The 16,927-nt window shown below is 45.8% G+C and overlaps 2 protein-coding genes across 4 annotated transcripts in view; one reads left to right on the top strand and one right to left on the bottom strand.

The window, feature by feature from the left end:
- LOC146019991 (galanin receptor 2b-like) overlaps positions 1-16,927 on the bottom strand; it is a 53,609-nt gene that overhangs the window by 4,848 nt on the left and 31,834 nt on the right. Inside the window, exon 1 of one of the 3 annotated variants that reach the window (XM_083152719.1) lies at positions 16,463-16,714. The exons of 1 other annotated variant lie outside the window; for it this stretch is intronic. In XM_083152719.1, coding sequence (XP_083008845.1) covers positions 16,463-16,466 — 4 coding nt within the window. In that variant the 5' untranslated portion in view covers positions 16,467-16,714. Of the gene's footprint in view, positions 1-2,601; positions 2,706-16,462; positions 16,715-16,927 lie in introns of those variants that run through there. One more of the 3 variants, XM_083152720.1, reaches the window with a different exon arrangement.
- Positions 12,867-16,927, top strand: part of LOC146019992 (uncharacterized) — a 47,976-nt gene continuing 43,915 nt past the window's right edge. The window contains exon 1 of the mRNA XM_083152721.1: positions 12,867-13,246. Within this exon, the coding sequence (XP_083008847.1) occupies positions 12,998-13,246 (249 nt within the window). The 5' untranslated portion in view covers positions 12,867-12,997. The remainder of the gene's footprint in view (positions 13,247-16,927) is intronic.

Raw genomic sequence — 16,927 nt, forward strand, 5'->3', positions numbered from 1 at the left:
CGTGCCCAAATCCTGTCCCTAGCATGCAAGGGGATGTGTACGTGATTTCTTCAGCCTTCGCTTTGCAAAGTAAGTGTTCCCCCTGCCTGCCCCCTCCCCCGCAGTGCGAGTGACTTGACGAGTGTGATACATGCGCATATTTGCAATGACCCCCCCCCCCCCCACCATTGAAAACGGGGCTAAATTCAAACCCCAACGAACGGACCTGAATCGGCGCCATGGTTGCAAGCTGGGTCAGACCTGGGACTTACCCCATTCTCTCAGCATTGCCGACACAAGATATTCTACTGCATGTGTTCGGAGTGTTATAGAGGTGAAAAACAATTGTGTGAAAAATGTAATATAGGTAAAAACAAACAATACAGAGTTAAAATAAGTGTTATATGGTGATGCCCTGAAGAAGCCCAGCCACAGCAATCAGGCCCCCCCCCCCCATGCAGGGCCGTCCCAAAGCTTGGCGAGCGCACGCGGATTACTTTACATGTATTCTGCGGCCGCTCACCACGCTTCGGGCTCGGTGGCTCTATATAAAATCAACTCCATGCGTAGTTGGATACTGGGGGTATGAAATCACCCATGGGTGACTATACAATGAAAAATCTGGTCTTTACAATGAAAAATCGCATTGCATGAATTGTATGCCACTATATTTCATGCGATGCGATGCGAGGCAATACAATGAAAAAATCGGTCGCCCAGATATTATACAAGTACCTGAATTTTTTCCCAAAGTGGACAAGAGGCGCTGATGAGGTTGGGTGTTTTGTTAGCAGCTCACACATGTGGGGGTGGTCAGTCCCCAAAGACAAATAGGATGAAATAAAAAGACAAAGGTGGTGGAGCGCTCAATTTTAATATATTCAACAGAAAAAAAAAAAATTAAATCACTAAAAAATCTGATCAATTGGGTATCACATGTAAAAAGAAATTTAATGAGAATAAGATAATCAATGACATAATATAAAAATCGTAATGAGTAAGCAATAAAAATGCACTTCAATAAAAGAATTGTTGGATGGACAGTATACTTAGAGTATGTCCCGCACAGGCCCCTTATACACCTGGGGCCCCTGGGCAAGTGCCCATTAAGCCCATACGAAGAGACGGCCCTCCCTCCCACCACCTGTGCAGTAAAGGAGTAATTAGCAGAAGTTACTGCTCCAGGTCATACATGTTGAGTGGAAGATAGAGCACCCCCTGCCACCCGTGGGACATCAAAGCTGCTGCTGATAGCACCCCCCACCCCTAGGAGGGGAGAATCGGTAAGGGCCCCAGTGCATTACTTTGCCCAGGGTCCCACACTGCTGTTAAGACAGCCCTGCCCCCATGCCCTCCCCCCCCCTAAAAAAAAACAAAAAACATCCTATACGTCCTATACAATCCTACACGTGCAAATATGTGATCATTTGCGCAATGCGTGTGCGTCTGTCACTCAAAGAAATGCATTGAGTGACAATACCGCACCCTTAAACATTTTATGTAGAGATTCCAGCATTTTGTGACTGTACACTGAATAAGGCACGATTAAGGTGTCCTATAAACGTCTATTGTATGTCAGTTGTGGGTGAATTTACCTGGACGTGGTAACCCCAGAACTCTCGCCAAGATTATGTTTATTGGTGAATGTACTATTTATACCTCAACGTTAGAGATCATGTTTCCCCCAGCCCCACCATAGAACAGCTGATGCTGGGACGGTATAATATGCGGTGCGGTATAATGTGTGTGAGGGGAAGCAGCCAGCTCTGGCCTGGCAGGGAATTAGAACGGAATATAGAACATTACACATGTGGGGGGTCGTGTTACCTCACTTCCTGAATCCCCCTCGTATAATATTTGTATAATACCCTCTGTCTCTTTTGTCAACATAACTGAATATAGACCCCACGGATGAGAATGATTCTGCTTCAGAGCATATATTAGACCAGATGAAGTGATGCTGTGCGGGATGTGTCCCTGGTTATGCACATAACCTGTGATGTCATCGGCTGATGCATTTAGGTGTCGCCAGTGATGGATTGCCGACCTGCTTTGGAATTGCCGACCTGCAAATGCCTTCAGCTGTACACGTACATTTCCATAGTAGCTAATCCAAGTTACATTAAATACTGACAATGTATTAAGCTCATCCAGAAAAAGAGTCAATACTCAGATTCTTAACCCTTAAAGTGAATTTGTCAGATTAGGTGTGAAAATTTGCCAAGCAAACATTTGTATTCCTCATAATGCCCTGTAGTGGTTACGTGATATAGGAAATATAATCAATTTTTTTTTTTTAACAACATTTTTTTATTTGAATTTATATAACAAATGTGAGCGACGCTGGCATTTTTAGATGATATTTTGAACATCTCTCACAGAGATGTTGGGACTCACAGGGTTAATGCAGGGTTGCCTACCTGGCCCTCTCTGGAGAAAATGCTCTGTTCCTGGCCTTCCCTGGTAATGTAGGATTGCCATCACCTGTGGGGAAACACCTTTCTTATCTATTACCTAGCTCCCCACAGGTGATGGCAACCCTACATTACCAGGGAAGTCCAGGAACAGAGCATTTTCTCCCTCATGGAGAGGGTCAGGTAGGAAAGCAAGGATTATACTTACGATAATACCTTTTCTTCGGAATACTTCATGGCAGCCATTACATTGGGTTCATCCCTCTCTCTCTCTCAATTAGACAGGTATTTTTTTCCCCTAGGACCAGACTCCTCCTCTTCCATATCCTATATAACTGAGCACCTCCCCTCTGACCATAGTCTTTTGAATGTCTCCGCCCAGATCCTAGGGAAAAAAACAGAAACAGGGAGGGCTAAAAAAAATATAGGCTGCCATGAAGTATTCCGAAGAAAAGGTATTATCGTAAGTATAATCCTTGCTTTCTCCTTCATACTTCATGGCAGCCATTACATTGGGATGTACCAAAGCAGTAGGGAGGGCTATACAATACCTCAAGCCAACGCTTGCCTCAGGACTTCACCTCCAAACCGCACTTCTGCAACATCCAGGGCGTAATGCTTAGAAAACGTGTGTAGAGACGACCACGTGGCTGCCTGACATATCTCTCTGGCTGACACATTCGCCTCTCTCGCCCATGATACTGACATTGCCCGTGTGGAGTGTGCTTTAATACCCTCCGGGACTGGACGTCCTACTTTTCTGTAGGAAAAAGAAATAACATCTTTAAGCCATCTTGAAATTGTTTGTTTTGCCGGCACGAATCCTTTCTTCGCCCCTTGCGGAATCACAAACAAATTTTCTGACTGTCTGAAAGCTGCAGACCTGTCCAAATTAATTTTAATGGCTCAGACCACGTCCAACGTGTGTAACTTTTCTTCTCTTTTATCTGTCGGATTTGGATAGAAACAAGGTAATATAATCTCTTGATTTAAATGAAAAGAAGACACCACTAGGAAGGCCACTTTCCATGTCATAAATTTGAGATTTGCTCTATCTTATGGCTCAAATGGCGCTGACATGAGTCCATTCAGGACCAGATTAAGATCCCATTGTGGAATCATAGATCGAATCCTCGGGCGAATCCTCTTGATAGCCTGACAAAACCTTCTTATCAGACTGTGATCGGCAAGTTTTCGGTCCAACAAAACACTTAATGCTGATATGTGCACCTTCAGTGTAGACCCTGCTAACCCCTTGTTGAAACCGTCACATAGGAATTGCAGCACCTGCGATATGTTCGCCTTTGGAAACTGAAACTTTCCTTTGGACCATTTGGCAAAGATTCTCCAGACTCTGTAGTAAATATCGGATGACACCTTTTTCCTAGCCTGAAGAAGTATTTCAATCACCTCCGGTGACAAATTTTTTCCTCTCAACTGTTGCCTCTCAATTTCCACGCCGTCAATGACAATTTCTGAGGATCTTGACATGTGACCGGTCCCTGGGATAGCAGATCCACTGAAACTGGCAGGAACAGGGGCTCTGCCACTGACATACTCTCCAGCATTGGGAACCAAGCCCTCCTGGGCCAGAACGGTAGGACTATTATCACCTGAAACCTCTCTGTCCTGATTTTCCACAGTACCCTGTGAATGAGGGAAAAAGGTGGGAACAAATAAGCTAGAGCATAGTTCCACTTCTGCGACAGGGCATCGATCCCGCACGACCCCTGCGCCTGGTACCTTGAGAAGAATCGAGGGACTTTTTTGTTGACTGATGATGCCATGAGGTCTATTTCTGGCACGCCGAAGTGCTCTACTATTAGCTGGAAAACCTACTGCTTTAGTTCCCATTCGCCTGGAACTAACGTACTGCGACTCAAGAAGTCTGCAATTTGGTTTTCCTCTCCTGGAATGTGCAATGCTGAGATAGACTGGAGATTTACTTCGGCCAAAGACATTATGTTCTCCACCTCGTCTAGCAACACCCGACTTCTTGTACCCCCTTGGCGGTTGATATAAGAGACCGTTGGGATGTTGTCTGAGAACACTCGAAGATGGGTTTCTTTGATATCTTCTGTAAAGAATTTTATCGCCTGCCATACTGCCCTCAATTCCCATTGGTTTGATGACCATTCCTTTTCTAGCATCGACCACCTTCCTTGGCACGATTTGCCCAACCCGTGTGCCCCCCAACCGGAGGCGCTGGCATCTGTAGTTATTACGAATGTTGGACTTTCTAGTGCCCATTTTCTTTCTCTCAGACGTTCGTAACTCCACCATACCAGAGACTCTCTTACTGCGTTTGGGATTTTTATTATCTGATCCAACGACATGTGGCTTTTGGAGAATCTTAGAAGGAACCATTGCAGTGGCCTCATCCTCCATCTGCTGAGGCCATCATCCCCAGTAAACTCATTGCAGTTCTTAGGGATATGTGGGGATCGTTGTAAATAAGTGTAATCAACTGCTGGATTTTTTCGCACCTTCTTTCTGAGAGGGGTATTTGGAAAGACACTGTGTCCACTAGGATACCTAGAAATTGAATGCTCTGAGAAGGAATGAGTCAGCTCTTCTCCCAATTGATCATCCACCCGTGATCTTGAAGAAACTTGATGGTGTAATCTTGTGCGATAACACTTTCTTCCTCGGACCGTGCTGCTATCAGTATGTCGTCTAGATACGCCCATAACATAATCTTCTGTCTTCTTAGTCTTTCTACTAGAACCACCAGCACCTTCGTGAAGACTCGAGGGGATGAAGTCAGGCCGAATGGCAGGCACGTGAATTGAAAATGCTTTTCTTCTATGGCGAACCTCAGATATTTTCTGTCGCCTGGAAAAATTGGGATGTGAAAATACGCATCTTTTAAATCGATTGCCACTAGATAACCGTCTTTTCTGATCCCCATCAAAATTGATTTGGCAGTTTCCATGTGAAACTTCTTTTTTCTTAGGCGATCGTTTAAACTCCTCAAGTCGAGGATAGTTCTGAATCCGCCTGACACTTTGCTTATCACAAACAAACGGGAGTAATATCCTAGCCCCTTTCTATTTCTGGGACTTCTTCTACCGCATTTGTGTCGATAAGTGCTTGCAAACTTAACATTAAAACCTCTTTTTCTGTTTCCAGCAGAGGAACTCTGGAACTCAAAAACTTTGCCAATCTTGGCCTTGAAAGAAACTCCAAACTGTAACCTTGTGTTACTATCTCTAGCACCCATTTGTCTGAAATGCTTTGCTCCCACATATGAGCAAACTCCAGAAGCCTCCCTGCTACTGGAACCTGCTCCATGGGGCATCTGGCGTCACTGTTTCTGACTTGCGCCAGAGCTTTCTCCTCTCTTTTTGATGTATTGGCGAAAAAATGCACGCGTTGTACCAGAAGTGAACCTGTCGCGAAACGGCCTACCCGGCCTGTATGATCTGGCTTGCCTGTATGACTGCCTGTTGGAGTAGGACTGAAACCTGCCTCTCTTATCTTGAGGCAACCTCACGGATTTGCCACCCGACATCCTCTGAATCATGAGGTCGAGTTTACTTCCAAATAGAAAGGCACCTTCATATGGAAGTGTCGCAAGTTTATTCTTGGAGTGCGAATCTGCCGCCCAAGATTTCAACCAAAGGGCCCTTCTGGCCACAACCCCTGAAGTTAGAGACTTGGCAGAGAAATCCAAAACATCTAATGATGCCTCACAGACGTAATCTACCGCCATCTGAATCTGCGCCAGACTCTTGCTCATCTGGTCACGAGATGCTCTGTCCTGCAAGTCATCCTGCAATGCTGCACACCAAATTCTTAATGCTCTGGAAAGGGAAGCTATGGCTACACCTGACTTCATCGACACCGATGTTGATATATGTTACCGCTTTAATGCACTCTCCATTTTTTTCTCCATGGGGTCTTTTAAGGACGCACCGTCCTCCAATGGTATGGTTGTACGAGTGGTGACTTCAGATACGGCTGCATCTATCTTAGGGATAATACGAAAAAAGGGTTCGACAAGTGAATGGTTGCGCCCGGAACTGCTGCTGTGTGTAAATTCTGTGGGTCACTACACTCCCACCAATAGAATACAATACAGAAAAGATGAAAATACACTTCAGCGCTGTCCCATAGATATATTAGCAGATTTGAACTTGCTAATGGGTATTTGAGGTTGATAGTAGTCCTCAGTTATCTTTATGAAAAGTTGGGGTCTCCTACTGACCTCCGTGGGGGTCCCTATATGCACATAAAGGTATCTTTATGTGGCTTCAAAGATAGTGCTCCTTCCGCAACCTCCTGCCTCTTCAACGCTTAAATACAGGTGTTTACTGACCTGATAAGTAGGCCCTATTTTCACGTAAAGGTATCTTTTTGAAACGGGATCCTAATCCTCCAGTAAATATCCCGACACTTTGCATCCAATCACCAAAACATCACATCAAACGCCTGATAGACAGACACTCACCTCAGTCTGAGGCCCTATGTGCGTGTAGCAGTTTCTTTGTTTTTCCTCCAGGTAAGGATATTCTCCACAACCAGTATACTCCGTAAAAAATATATTTATTCCATGGATGTACACATAAAACAGACGATAAAAAATGTATTAAAAACAATGTCACACTCTAAAAGTGTGAGACCAAAACACCCTCTTCCTGCATCCGGAACAGGTTGAGGTGAATTTGCTAGATGGAAAATAGCAGTAGGTCTCACCATAGAATGTGTCTCCTTCCTCTCACCGACGCGTTTCGGGCTATGACATCAGCCCTTTTTCAAGGTGTGAGGGGTTCAAGATCTGGGAAGGTTTTTATACCTATCCCCTAGATTGCCATCTGATCAAAATCTCCAAAACCTGGGCCGGAGCGGAAGGTACCCACATCCCTTTAACCCACCTAAATACCTGTCTAATACAACATGGCAACCTGGCTATATCGTTATTACACAGTACATATACATATATTAAAAACATTGATGTTCAAGGAATGTATAAATAGCTGCGGTGTGGATCATTTTTAGACTCCTGTCCTGGAGTGGTGTCCATTTCTTATTTTTCTCCGCCATGCACCTGTATCGGTTATTGTTGAGGCGTAGCGTCATTTCCGGTGTACCGTACGTGACTTCCGGTACCCGAAATGAAACAGCGCGTCCATACATGTGGTTCCCGTCTGACTCGCAGGTGTCTATTTCCTGCTTCCTGCGTGACGGACCTTCTCCTTCCTCTGTATGGAACGCAAGTGTCAGTGAGCTTCTCTTCCGGATATCGCGGTCGCCATCTTTGATGTTACATTCTCATAGAGATAGATGTTATCGCTTTTTGTCCTTTCTCTATGCTACCATATTGTAGCCATAAACGAAGATAGCTCAATTGGAATTTGTAGGGACAAACAACAGAAAAAAAGGAATATTAGTAACAATTACATCACAAAAAGCATTTTACTGCAAAGGCTACATTTAGCCCGTTAGGCTCTATTGTTTTGTGTGAGTAAATTTTTTTCATCTCAGTACATGCAAGTCGTTTCTCCCTGTCATTAATCCTCCAGTTCTCCTTAACAACAGTTATCCCACAAAAAGACAGTAAATGCTTAGTGTCACTGTTATGTGTGTTTTTAAAGTGCATAGAAACGTTATGAGTCTCAGTGCCTTTTTTTATGTTTCTCACATGTTCAGCCATGTGAGTTTTAAGCATTCTAATGGTCTTTCCAATATATTGCTTATGGCATGAGCACTCAATGATGTATACACAGTATTTAGTGCTGCAGGTGATAAAATCCTCGATCGTATGCCACTCATTCGTTTGTACCGATTTATATTGATTTATCACTCTGCTGTCACTTTTACATGTTCTGCACATTGAACACGTACCGCACCGGTAAAACCCTTTTGATTTAATTGGGTTCGGAGGAGCCGGTGTGTTAATGGCACTTGTGACTATGAGATTTTTTAAATTGTTGGCCCTCCTGTAGATAAAGTGGGGGCTTTCATCAATAAATGGTTCTAGGATAGGGTCACTTTTCAAAAGGCCCCAGTGCTTCCTAATAATTTTCTCAATCTGCTTTGATTGACTGGTGAATTGGGTGATAAAGTTGACTCCCCTCTTGTTATTTTTCTCTGTGTTACATTCGGGGGCCATTGATGCCAACCCAACCACATTCTGCACTGATTTACGGCCTCTCTCCCTCGCCTTTGAGATGTCTCTTTCGTGATACCCTTTATTAATAAACTGCTTCTCCATTTTATCAGCATGAACTTCATATGTTTCGAGTTCCGTGCAGTTCCTACCTATTCTTTGGAACTGTCCATTAGGTATGCTGCGCAACCAGTTGGCATGATGGTTGCTATTATAATTGATAAAAGAGTTGCAGTCAGTACTTTTTTGGTAATTACGGGTTTTCACTTTACCTCCCTCTACATAAATGCAGAGGTCCAAGAAATTTACACTAACTTGACTCTTATCAAAGGTTAATTTTATGTTAATCCCATTTTTGTTGAGCCCCTCACAAAAATTGTTTAAAGAAATATCATCACCATTCCAAATAAACAAAATATCCTCAATGTACCGCTTCCAGGACACTAGGCTGGCGCCAAGCTGCAAGTTGTTAAAAATGCATTCCTCCTCCCACTTTGCCATAAATAGATTGGCATAGCTTGGCGCCAGCCTAGTGCCCATCGCGGTACCTGTAAGCTGCAAATAAAAATCCCCATTGAACCAAAAATAATTATTGTTCAAAATCAAGGCAATACCCTCCAGTATGAAGTTTTTTTCTTCCACTGGGGTACCTTCCTTGTCCAAAAAATGTTCGACAGCCCTTAAGCCCACCGTATGGTCGATTATAGTGTACAGTGAGGTCACATCCGACGTCACCAGCGTATATCCTGTTTCCCACTGTACACTACTTAACACATCCAAGGTGGCCGGGGTGTCTTTAAGGTATGAAGCATTCTTTTGGACCAGGGGTTGCAATAATGTGTCTAAATAATGAGACAAATTTGAAAGCACTGAGTTTGTTCCGGCTACAATAGGCCGTCCCGGGGGGTCTACCATACTCTTATGTATTTTAGGCATTTCAAAAAGTCCTCGTCCTCAATAGGGAACATTTTATCGACCCTCTTAAAGGAGCCCACTCGCTTGTCTACATTACTCCATTCTTTAGTTAATATGTCTTTAACAACTTTATGGACAGGGAAGCACCTGCCCATCCTTGATCTGTCCTCAAACAGCGTGTCCAACTCTGTCTTCACTGGTTGTTTGTAATTCAGAGTTTTATAGAGGTTCTTCAACACCACTTCTACTAAACCTAAATCAAATAGTCGTTCCTCTTCAATGACTTCCCCTGACTCAGCAGTGGAATCACCTGAGGCATTATCATCAGACCCCAAAATAACTGATCCACCATCATCATCATCCAGATCCAAACTGGTTTGTGATCTAGACCTCTTGCTGCTAGAAAACTCCTTTTTTGATAAAAAATTCTTCTCCATCCATTCTCTAAGCTCAGAGATTTCATTAGACACAGAAGCTGCTTCTTTCTTCTACAGACAATTTCTACACAACACATTTTCCCCAGTAAATGACACTTCCATCGGCGCTTGCCGCACGGCGTGGCTACAAACACACGCCGGGACTAGTGACCACGCCGGACATGCTGCCGCTGCCTCTCCAACACCACTGGCGTCCAGCCACCGCTACTCGGACATACATTTGTGGTGAGTCCTCCATACAGAATATCCCGCACATCCAGTACTGCCATTTTTCTTAGGGTTTCTAGGCACCGCCGACCCATAGTCTAGAGCAGAAAGATCCATGCCGCCGGCTCGGATCACTACACAGGGTAAGGCACCCCATCCCCTCGCAGCCAGGTCATATATCTATCTCCTAAAATAGCTAACCTAACTACCTGTTACAGACAGAGGAGACAGGAAAAAAGACTATGGTCAGAGGGGAGGTGCTCAGTTATATAGGATATGGAAGAGGAGGAGTCTGGTCCTAGGGGAAAAAACTACCTGTCTAATTGAGAGAGAGAGAGGGATGAACCCAATGTAATGGCTGCCATGAAGTATGAAGGAGAAAGTATGTGTTACATCTGCCCCTGTGCAGTGCACATGGTTTTGTCCATTTGACCATTTGAGAAGGAATTTGCCTTCCCCCCCCAAGGCCACCGCATTGTGTAGCCGTAGAACAATAAGGGCTATTTCACACACTCAGGCTCCTGCCAGACCGCGAAATCCCGCATGGCCAGGAAGCCGTGCCGCACACAGCAGTTTACAATGGAGGGGATGGCCACAGCCAGGGCTTAAAGTGGTCCTGGAGAGGTGGTGGAACTCTTTTCCCCAAACACCGACCCCCCTCCTCATTAGGCAGAGCCTAGACCAGTGCCAGGAAATTTGTGCCCTACCTCCCATAACGGTCCCACAAGTAAGAGTTCTGGTCACACAATAAAAATTACAACACACAGTTGTGCTGCTTATACACATCTGTCTCTGTCACTCCAGCAGCTCACTGTCCATGTCCCTCAGCAGCTCCATGCCCTGTGTCCCTCCAGCCCCCTCTTGCCCTGTCTTCAGCAAGCACAGGGCCTGCTCCTCTAAGTGGCTCTTCTTCATCGCAGAGGCGGTGATTGCATGACATCACATACGCTGTGCCAGAAGAAGAAGCTGCTGGGACAGGCTTCTCTGTTAAAATTACTGTTCAGGGTTTTGGTAGAGGTGGAACTCAGTTCCCCCTACCATTAGAGGTGGTGGAACTCAGTTCCACCAAGTTCCCCCTCACTTTAACCCCTGGCCACAGCCCGGCAGATGTCCCTTCCAGTGGTGGAATCCGGCTGCGGCCGGGCCATGGCCGTCCCGTGTGAATGGACACAATAGTGTCCATTGATAACTACTGTGCACGGCACAGCTTTTGGCCATGCGGGTTTTCGCCGTCCGGCAGGAGCAGTGTGAAATAGCCCTAAGACAGTTCTTAGAGCAGTGGTCCTCAACCACGGTCCTCAAGACACACCAACAGTCCAAGTTTTAAGGCTATCCAGGCTCAGGCACAGGTGAGTCAGCATGATTATTCCATCTGTGCATAAGCAGGGATAGCCATAAACCCTGGACTATTGGTGTCCCTTAAGGACTGCGGTTGAGGACCATTGCCCTAGAAGATAGGTCTCTTCCTGCTCCACAACACATTTGGTGGGATGCTTCGTAGCATAGGAGACGGCAATCACCTGGGGTGGATTAGACTCCCGCTTATAATACGGTATTCAGACTCATGATAGATTGACTCTGGGTCGACCACTATTGGTCGACCAGGTCAAAAGGTCAATATGTCCAAAAGGTCGACATGAAAAAAGTTAACATGAGATTTAAACAAAACAAAAAATAAGCCGACATGTATCGACACGTGGTATTTCATGCCCTACCATCCACTACGGCGTGGTGGGAGAATATAATAGTGTTCCAAGGGCAGCGAGGTACCGAGCCTGAAGCACGGCGAGTGCACGAGCCATGCGAGGGGACGCGGAACACTTAGACGGTGTTCATATCGACCTATGTCGAAATAGGCACCAAAAAAATGACCTTTTTTATGTCGGCCTTTTGACTGTCGACCTTTTGCCCCTGTTCAGCCTTATGACTGTAGACCTAGACATTGTACATCTAATATAACATAATCCTTTAATACCCATTCGGGCGCATACAATGACAAATGAGGTGATCAGTAAGGTACTGTATGATGGTCTTTGTTACATGGGACAATGGTTTCCATAGTGATAAATAACCTCTGAAGTAAGACACCTAATTAGTCTGGTGCTGGTTACTGCACTCACATTATGAAGGGGGGGGGGGTGTATTTAGCAGTCAAAACAGTGATGTTGCCCATAGCAACCAATCAGCTTTGACACAGCATTTGACAAGAACATTCCACAAAATGACAGTTAGGGGCTGATTGTTTGCTCTGGTATCTGGATGATAGGTCGGCAGTATGTAGATAGTCAATAGGTCAATCAGAAGTCGACCTTGACAAAAGATCGACATGCACACGGTTAACATTGACCAACAGTTGACATGCACAAGGTTGACACCAACAAAAGGTCAACAAAAGCACCTGGCAATGGTCGACACTTGAAAAGGTCCTCAAGAGTTTTTCGTGATTTCCCCCCCATTTTTCAAAGTTTAACATCCAGGTGGAGTCCGAATGGGAACGGTAAAGCAGCCGGCAGCTTGGAGGGGACGCAGTACATTATTTGGGGGTGCACATGATCAGGTGTCAACACTTACACCAATAGAAACATGAAAAACTCCTGTCAACCTTTCCACGTGTTGACCATTGCAAACTCAAGTTTTTTGCCTTTGTCGACCTTATTCATGTCGACCGTTTGTAAATGTCGACTTGTGTATGTCATGTCTATCCCTTAATCTGGAAGTGGTTGTTATGGCCAAAATCTTCCCTGGCACACGTCACCACTCTGCTCACTGCATCTCCCCCACAGACATGTCACATGCACATGTAGATGTCAGGGGGACTGTAACCATCTCCTGATGCAGGAACTGCTCCGGTCCCAGGCTGCTGCTGTGCGGTGCTGTGTATAACACCGGCCTTTTCTCCTCCGTGGTAAGCAGCTCATCGCTCAGAATCCCCCATGTGCCCCCCCTCCCCCCGATACTGCAGCTGTACAGCGTTCCCTCGCCTTCCATCTGACCGCTCATCAGTCACACCGCCCCTGAGATGGGATAATGAACAGGAGAATGAGAACCTGCTCCCTACGCTGAGCAATCAACAGCTGCCCAGCCCAACAGCGGCAGTGCCAAGCTCCCTGCCACGTCCGGACTCTACACACACAGACCTGCCACGTGTCATGCCATCAGTACTGCCACCAGGTCGCAAGTCAGTGAGTGTTCATCACAGCATGGGAGACCTAGCAGGCATTGCTTCCTGCTTCCAGTCCTAGCGGCTTACCCACAGATGACCCATCCCAGGAGGGACACATTGCTCTGTCCTGGACTTCCCTCACTGTATGATTGCTGTCACCTGGGTTGAACAGGTTAATTGATTTAAAACCCAGTTTTTCAACACAGGTGATGGCAATCATTAATTGAGAGGAAAGTCCAGGAGCAGAGCATTGTGCCCCTTGGAGAGGGTCATATTGGGAGTAGGGTTACCACCTAGTCCCTTTAATTCCGGACACATATTAATTACACAGGTTCTGTGGCTGGCTGACTTCAAGACTCCACTTCACCTGATTTTAAACTGCCACAGAACCTGTGTAATTAACATGTGTCCGGAATTAAAGGGACTAGGTGGTAACCCTAATTGGGAGGTATTTATACACCTGTGCCATGTGAGTGCCATTACATACAGCTGTGCCACGTGACTGCCATTACATACAGCTGTGCCACGTGACTGCCTACCTGACCCTCTCCGAGAAAATGCCCTGTCCCTGGACTTCCCTGGTAATGTATGATTGCCATCACCTGTGGTGACTCCTTTCTTATCAATTACCCAGCTCCCCACAGGTGCTGGCAATCCTACATTACCAGGGAAGTCCAGGGACAGGGCATTTTCTCCCTCATGGAGAGGGTCAGGTAGGCATGTATGCGGAAGTTTCATTACATACAACTGTGCCACGTGATTACCATTGCATACACATGTGCCATGTGATTACTATTGCATACACCTGTGCTACATGAGTACCATTACAAAAAAACTGTGCCACGTAATTGCCATTGCATACACCTGTGCCACGTGAGTACCATCACATAAGCTTGTTCCTTGTGAGTTCCGCTACACACATATGTGCCACATGAGAACCATTACATACACCTGTACCACATGAGTACCATTACACACGTGTGATTACACAGACTTGTGCCACGTGAGTACTATGTCATGGAATTAACATTTTGTACCCTTGTGACATGCGTGTTATGACAGGTCATCCCAAATGCAAAACTCACATTGGGGTAGATGTACGAAGCAGTGGTTATGGAGGATAATTGATAAAGTGCCTGGTACTTTATCACCGGACAATCAGCTCCTGTTCCTTTTTAAACTCAGCCTGTAACTTTAAAGTCAGGAGCTGATTGGCCGGTGATAAAGTACCAGGCACTTTATCACTTCTCCTCCCTTATCATCACTGTTTCATACATCTACCCCAGTGGTTCCCAAACTGTGTGCCGTGGCTCCCTGGGGTGCCTCAGGACACATGCAGGGGTGCCCTGGTTTGGTGGTCCAGGACCAACTTAAATTATTAATGGTTCATTATTTATGAGCAAAACCAGTGCTGGTGGCTGCCAATCATAGAATGTGTACAAACAGAAGCAAATCCTGTCCTTTACCACATAATTGACCTTAAGAATCGCATATAAACCCAGTCTTATTATTTTGTTTTTGGCTTAGGGGTGCCGTGAAAAAATTCTGATACTCTAGGGTGCCGTGATTCAAAAAAGATTGGGAACCCCTGATCTACCCCAATGTATTGAGGGTTCGCGATAACTATTATACCTGCTACAATATTATGGGCCCCATACATCAGCAATCACAATTTATGTATTTCCAGATACAGGGATTTTTTGGCCAGATAAATGGATTTTACAATCTATTTGACTTGCCCACACATTACAGATTTATTTCAGTGATCGGCAGATTTTTCCATCTAAAGATTGCATCTTCATATCTGGAAATTGCCCAATCGAATGTCATTTCAGCTGTTCATAACGTAAATAGATGGAGAAGACGAATTGGGAATGCCCACACATATAAAAAAGATCCGCAGATAATACCAGATTATTAAACATGTTTAAAAACCTGATTAAGTAATCGATTGGCGATTTTGATTGGGATTGCCAAAAGGGGGAGCCCACACATCTAAAATTAATTGTGGCAATCATCTCCATATCTGAAAATTGTCACAATTAATTGCTGATGTATGGGGCCCTTTACCCCTCAGATCACATTACCTGCCCAGCACAGAAGTGTTCAGTCTCTGTGGGGGAACACGGGGAACTGAATAAAGTCTGCAGTGATCTGGATGAAGGTTTATATGTTACATATGTGCAGAGGAGAAACACAGAAAAAAAGATGTGAAGAAGTTCCATTCAAAGCGTGCATCCCATATACCTGTTAACACACATGAATCCATTATATGGATCTGTCAGCAGGTATCAACTCTACAGACCAGGCAGAAGCAGTCTGCAACGCTTCAATTGTTGTGGAACTGCAAATCCCAGAATGCCCTGCCAGCCGATAATTCGCAAATTGCCAGCTATCCCTAAAGGGATGCGGTTAATTTCCCGGCGGTCGGGATCCCGGCGGTCGGAATCCCGACACTGGAATCCCGACCGCCGAAATCCCGAAACTTTCTCCCTCCGTGGGTGTCCACGACACCCATAGAGGGAGAATATAATAGCGTGCCGAGCGTAGCGAGGCACCGGGCCCGCTGCGTGGCGAGCGCAGCGAGCCCGCAAGGGGGGGCGATCCATGTCCCCCCCTTGTCGGGATTTCGGCGGTCGGGATTCCAGTGTCGGGATTCCGACCGCCGGGATCCCGACCGCCGGGATATCATATCGGATCCTCCCTAAAGACCGGAAGTCTACACTGAGCTGTAATGCACAAATACTGGTGACTAAGTAAAGACCGGACGCGGATAAGTCCACGGAACGCTGCACCGGACCTCAAACTCTGCATTCCGGAGATTCCCGGGCAGGACACTCCCCACGGTCTCGTCTGGGTCCGTTTTTTTCCCAAACCCCATATACTGGGCAGTATTGTCAGTATAATCTCCCTGGCCACTCACCATACACACACACACACATACATACAGCTTTTCCACATAAATGTTATCTCAAAAACATTTACAATTCCCTAAATACCTGCATGGCTTCTATTAGCTGGACCTCATGTACTGTAGATGAAGTTGAGGAAATCCCATATTGCATTGTGCACACCATCCTACCATATGATACTGCTGTGTCCCCTAGGTGCCCATACAGGTGACACAGGTCCTGTAATACCCAGCACTATGACTGGTCCTCATACACTCAGCTCCATGCACCTTACACCAAGGGTTATCCACTAGCTTGCACAGTCTGCAGGTTGGTGTACTCACCCATCCACTCCTGCTGCCAGTCCTAGTGGGGGTCAGGCTCACAGTCCATAGAGGTGAGAAGACATCTGCGGTACCAGTGCACCCTGCTCGCCCTCTCCCTCTCTCTCTCTCTCACATGCAGCTCTGTCTCAGAGTAACACAAGTGCGATCTCCCTCTCTGCCAGTTACCTTGCGGGGGCTGCTGTTATTACTCCTCCTCTGCCAGCCCGGCTCACACAACAAGGACAGCCCCAGATTTATCATTGACAGGAGACAGGGAATGGGGTTGCGTGGAGGGAAACGGTACATCTGTCAGAACAGACTTAGGTCTACAGTCATTAGGTCGACAGGGTTAAATGTCGACATGGGTCAAGGTCGACATGACTTAAGGTCGACATGGGTTTAGGTCGACAGTCATTCGGTCGACATGAGGTTTTCACTTTTTTTACCCGAATGTCGACACAGTCGACATGGACACAGTTGGAG

Source organism: Crinia signifera, chromosome 7, assembly GCF_055691185.1.
Source record: "Crinia signifera chromosome 7, ASM5569118v1, whole genome shotgun sequence".
Taxonomy (NCBI): Eukaryota; Metazoa; Chordata; class Amphibia; order Anura; family Myobatrachidae; genus Crinia; species Crinia signifera.